The sequence below is a fragment of the Apteryx mantelli genome, chromosome 1 (assembly GCF_036417845.1).
Source record: "Apteryx mantelli isolate bAptMan1 chromosome 1, bAptMan1.hap1, whole genome shotgun sequence".
In the NCBI taxonomy this organism is placed as follows: Eukaryota; Metazoa; Chordata; class Aves; order Apterygiformes; family Apterygidae; genus Apteryx; species Apteryx mantelli.
The window spans coordinates 1,365,753-1,371,486 of NC_089978.1; the positions used below are offsets into that span (position 1 = coordinate 1,365,753).

Consider the following 5,734-nt stretch of genomic DNA (forward strand, 5'->3'; position numbering starts at 1 on the left):
AAGCACATTTAGAGATGATGAAGATGGGGCATGAGTTCAAGACTGTACACCCAGATTCAGGTACCTAGATCTATTCATGCTTACAATAATCAGAGCACTCTGGCAAGCTGTCTGCTAATTTAGCTTATCAAGGCAATTATTTAGCTGGCTAAGTAAGAACCGGAGGCACAGATGTCTGGAGCTCTGTCTGAGATGTGGGGCAGTTGGAAATAGACTAATTCCATTTTTTATGACACATTAATGAGTTTAGCCAAGTGCACCCAAATTAAACAATGCCACGTCCCCTGTTTGCATAGGCAGATTGAGCATGAAATCCTGGAGTGCTGAGGGCTGGGAAAGCTTGACTTGTTCCATACCAACGACTGTAGCCCCTGAAGAGAACAACAGGCAAGCCCAGCAAATGCTTGGGCAAGCAAATGCTTGCTTTCCTGAGCAGTTCAGTCTATAGTTGTGTTTTACAACTTTTTTTTTTAATCTGCAACTCCCAAAAGATGCAGATTTTGTATACAAAATGTAATCATTTTGACAAAAGCTTTGCTTTTATTAGTTGTATTTCACATACCCCTCTTTCTCCCTGAGGCACCTGGAAGCCTTTTGTGAATGGGTCTGTAGAAGAAATGAGAGCTGGATTTGTGTACACGTTGCTTAACTTTACACATAACTATTAGCTGTAATAACATCACTGCTAAGAGTTATAGTTGCTATATATACCGCTAACATGCATATCTACTGAAACACCTGTCACTTCTACTGGCTTGATATGCTGTCAATAAAAATTGTAATAATGGCAACAACAACTACAATAATAAATAACCTCTAAAGTAAAGGAAAATAATAATGTTCTAAATTTTCTGATGCCTTATGAAAGTTAGACCTGCCAGACTGCTCATGTCCCCTCTGGGATCAGAGTGGGTGATAGATAAATTTCAGCAATTGCTTCTGTTTCTATAACTCCTGGGAGCCCTTGTTCTTGAGCACAACCCCGTTGTGCCAGGCGCTGCACAAACAAAGGACAGAGAAAAGATTTCAGCCTCTTCCCCTTCATCTTTGGCATAAGGATAGGTTGAGGAATAGCAAGTGGGTGCAGGTGGAGGACAAGCAAGACTGTATCTGGCAGCAATCAAGCCATGGTCAAAACTCAGCAGCTAGGTAGAAGGAAGTGGAGACGGTTTGCAGGGAGCTCCAAACAAGGCATCCTGCATGGGGCAAAAGGCCATCAGGGACTGAGAGCCAAGATGTGAAGAGGGCTGGAGGACAGTTTTACCTGGGGGATGGAGGGGGAAGGCTGCAGACAGTTTGTGAACTTGATGTGCCTGGGTGTAGAGAGCTGGAGAGAGACTCAGATGGACGTAGCAACCAGGGCCTGAGTGACAGGGCAGGACAGTGATGTTGCTTACAGTGACTGAGAGAAGAGACTGCAGCAACGTCTTGGGAGGGGTGCAGTCCTGGTGCAATAAAGAATGCTACTATCTACTTTACAGATGAGGAACCAAGGGGAAATGAAACCGGGGCAAGAACTGAATCCAGGGCTCCGAAGTTCTAGCCTCTGGTCCAGTACATCTTCAGGGAGGAGAAAAGAAATGAGATCTTCACCCTGAGTCCTCAGATTGCATTCTGCTGGTAGTTTGCTTTCATCTCCCTGCGAAATCTTATCCTATGTTACCTTGGAATATTAATAAAAAAGGAGACCTTCAGCTCAAGCAGGGCTTGAGCCTGGAGCAAGTATGTCCCCAGGGAACAGCAGTGATGCCCTGGCCTTCCTGCTGGTAGGCATTCCTGGGCTGGCTGATCTCCACCGCTGGGTTTTCATCCCTTTCTGTCTGATGTATCTCATTGCAGTGCTGGGAAACTGCACCATCCTTCTGGTTGTAAGAACATATCAAAGGCTCCATGAGCCCATGTACTATTTCCTTTCTATGCTGGCCACCACAGACCTGGGTCTGACCCTGTCCACCCTGCCCACGGTGCCGCATGTGTTCTGGTTCAATACCATGGAGATCAGCTTCCCGGTCTGCCTCACCCAGATGTTCTGCATTCATGCCTTCTCCTTCATGGAGTCCTCAGTGCTTCTGGCCATGGCCTTTGATCGCTACGTGGCCATCTGCTACCCACTGAGATATTCCTCCATCCTTACCCCTACAAGGATTGCAAAGGTTGGACTGGGGATCATCTGCCGATGCACTCTGACACTGTTCCCGTTAATCTGCCTTCTTACACGGCTGTCATTCTGCAGGTCCCATGTGCTTACTCACTCCTATTGCCTGCATCAGGATATGATACGGCTGGCATGCACAGACACCACACTGAACAGCCTTTATGGCTTAACTCTAGTGCTGCTGATAGTGATCCTAGACCCAGTGCTTATCACCGTGTCCTACATCATGATCATTAAGACCGTGCTGGGCATTGCCTCCAGAGAGGAACAGGCCAAAGCCCTGAACACTTGCATATCTCACTTCTCTGCTGTCCTGATTTTCTATGTCCCCATGGTTGGCCTGTCCATTATACACCGGTATGGGAAGAATGCTGCACCCATTAGCCATGTTCTCATGGCCAACATTTACCTTTTCATCCCACCCGTCTTGAACCCCATCATCTACAGTATGCAAACCAAGCACATCCGCAAAGGCATTGTTGAGCTTCTGTGTCAAAGGCTGGCCTGGCCTGGCCAAGGCCAGCAGCCCCAGAGGCATTAGGAACTGGGAAGCTTGACAAAATGAACAGCATAGAAATGCCTACAAAATGGGACAGGTCAAATATAAACAGGAGGCTAAAAGAGCTAAAAATCAATGGGAAGAGCACCTTGTCAAGGATGCTCACACTGACAGTTAAATGTTTGCTAAATTTATCAAAAGCAGCAATCCAGCCAGGAAACTGATGAACTACTTGCTGACCAAGTGTGAGAGTCTTGCTCAGAGCTGACAAGGCCAAGGCAAAGAGGCTCACTGAATGGCAGAAGGATTACACCAAACAAATGTCAGTTCGATATGAGTAAGCCCCAGGACCATGAGTCATTCACCTGACAGTCCGGAAGGAGTTTGGATATGAAATTGCAGAACTGCAGGACAGGGTGCATAACTCCACTACAAATGGTCACTGTGCTGGAGGACAGGGGATCACCACTTGAACTCCACCTGCAAAAGGGGCTCTAGAGGGGCTCCTGAGAGATATAACAACCAATGGGTCTGATTTCTGTCCTTGGCAAGACAGTAGAGGCTATGAAAAAGAATAAGGTCACCAAGCATACAGGGAAGCATGATCATGCAAAGAGTCAGCCAGGCTACTGCAAAGGGAAATCCTGCCTCCACAGTGCATCTGACTTCTGTGAGGGTGTCTACAAGCAGGTGGATCCAGTGGATATAATACATCTGGGTGCCCAAAAAGTCTTTGACTAAAAACTATTAAAGAAAATAATTTGTAAGAGGCTTGGAGAAAACCTTCTAGGGATGGGAAGCTGGTTAAAGTAAAGGGAAGGTCACTTCCAGTTCAGAGAAGAGTCAGCAGAGAAGATCCCAAGGGATGTCTCCTAGGACACATTTTATTCATCATTTTCATCAGGAAGCTGGACGAGGGAGTGTACAGTGAATTCTCAAAGATGGCAGATGACACTAGGTCAGCCGGTGGACTAAGAAGAAGTCTCCTGTATCTTGGTAAGACAGTTTGAAGTCTAACTGCAAAAACAATAAAGTCTTGGCTCCACTTAGAAGGTGTGCTTCTTTCTCCCCGTCACAAGCTTTGGAGTGTACCACAGCCCAAACTCACAGAAACACCATGCAACTTGGCATCGTTTCAGTCTGGGAAGTTATTGCGACCAGATCTATGACTTGGCTCCAAAGTCCCACAGAAGCGCATTTGAAAGCATGGAGTGTGAGCACTGCTGCCTGAAGAAAATCTAGCTGCGTGGTGGTAGGTGTATGCAATCCACTTGTTTGCTTTGCTTTAACCAAAAAGAGGCTACAAAATAGGGATTCTTGCAGGGAATAACAGCAGCACCGACAAAACTTCTGGGTGGCTGCTGCTACTTCTCCCGGCTGCCAAGAGAGACCAGGAAGCCCTGTGAAAGCTTCTCTGACCCCGTGCCCCGTCCTGGCCGCCTCCAAAGGAGGCTTTGCCTTGTTTTGCTCACAGCAGCAAAAGCTCAGCAGGCAACCTGTAAAGCACTGACAACCTTTGGGTTCTCACTCTGACTTGGAATACATAAGTACGTTTTGTTCTTTTTCTGTGATTTCCCTTAGGTATTCATGTGCCCATTCAGGCATCGGCAAATGCCAATGTTTCTTGCTTGCTTTCAACAGCGACAGGTTTTGGGAGGGGAAAAAAGAAGGCAGGAGTTTTCTTGGCCCCTCTCAGCCCTGCCTGGGATGGCGGATGCTCACATCCTTGCAGCCCCTGTGAGGAAGGATCGGGCCTCTGATGCGCAGCCCTGGCCACAGCAACTACCACTGCCACCAACAGTTTTCTTTTGCTTTAAATACATAGCACTGCTTTGCCTCCCTGCTTTCTAAGCTCATGCCAGAGCAACCCTGTTCAAATCAATGGACATGAAAGCAGAGGGAGGTATGGGGAGCAGGCAGGATATGGCGGGGTGGGTGAGAGCCACCCCAGCTCTCTGCTTGAGGGTGATGTGAGTGACGCAGACACCTGCTTTCAGGTGTTGTAGGTGGGAGCTGCTTCTCCCCTTGCTTTAGCACAGGCAGGATGCTGCAGCTGGAGCTGTGCAGTGCAGTGGCTGAGCTGGGCCCATTCATACCAGCTCGTGATCTCGCCTGTCCCCTTGTTGCACAGGATTCTGCTGCACCCACTACAACCAGAAGGTATCCTGAGCCCAGGGTTACTGCGGTGACATTGCACAGGCTCTACTTGCATCGGCTGCAGTGGGGTCTGCATTGATCCGTTGGGGGGTTTCTTAAGGCAGTGCCGATGAACCTTCTCAGCAGCCATGAGCCGGTTCCACAGCCCAGGCTGGGCTCGATGTGGTCTTGGTGCGTGGGAGCACTGGGCCAAAGGGAGACGTGACGGTGCAGCTCCAGCAGCACAAATCACAGCTGGTGGACACACCTTGTTCCTGCTGAAAATGTCACCTGGCTGCAATGAGAGGACTTTGGCTGTACCCCTGGGTTCCGAGACACTTGGCAGCCCTCTTATCAGTCTTAGCAAGTCTGGCTGCTTTTCTAAAACTCTTGGACAAGCAGCTCTTGCACAGATGTAGATCAATGCTCTAATGCATGCAGAGATGGTTGAGCACATCGAGGAAGCATCAGATTTTTGGGGGCATGTGCTTCAGGATATGTGCAGACACACGCACAGCCTGATCTTTCCTAGGTGGAAAGATCACCATGCTCATTCGGGAGGTGAGGAGCTCTGGGCCCAGCTGACTCCGGGTCATTGCACAGACGAGAGCCCCTTCTCCAGGGACCTCCATTGCTATGTCCTATTTGTCTACAAAAAAGGGACATTGCTTTGTGAGCCTCAGGTAGTCACATCTCCCACATTACTGACCGGGAATGGGATAAATATAGAGAAGGCTGTAGCTGCTGCACTGCTCCTTTCTTCAACCAAGAGAACGGTGGGAGCCCAGAAACACGATATACCTTACCTGCAGCACGAGGAGAGTTTAAAGATTCAGGATCCTCAACAGGCAAATGGATGACAGGGTGGAGTAGGCAGCCTCTGAACTGCTGTTCACCAGCTCTTTTACCATGTGCAAAAGCTCTTGGGCATTCTGTGTATTACA

At 48.4% G+C, this 5,734-nt stretch overlaps 1 protein-coding gene across 1 annotated transcript; it reads left to right on the forward strand.

Moving 5' to 3' along the window:
- Positions 1–1,724: 1,724 nt before the first annotated feature.
- LOC106482758 (olfactory receptor 51G2-like) lies at positions 1,725–2,696 on the forward strand. Its single transcript, XM_013940387.2, has one exon. It carries the CDS (start codon positions 1,725–1,727, stop codon positions 2,694–2,696), a length of 972 nt encoding a protein of 323 aa, XP_013795841.2.
- The last annotated feature ends 3,038 nt before the right edge of the window (positions 2,697–5,734 follow it).

Coding starts and splice junctions, on each gene's coding strand:
- LOC106482758 (XM_013940387.2), top strand. CDS start 1,725: ATGTCCCCAGGGAACAGCAGTGATGCCCTGGCCTTCCTGCTGGTAGGC.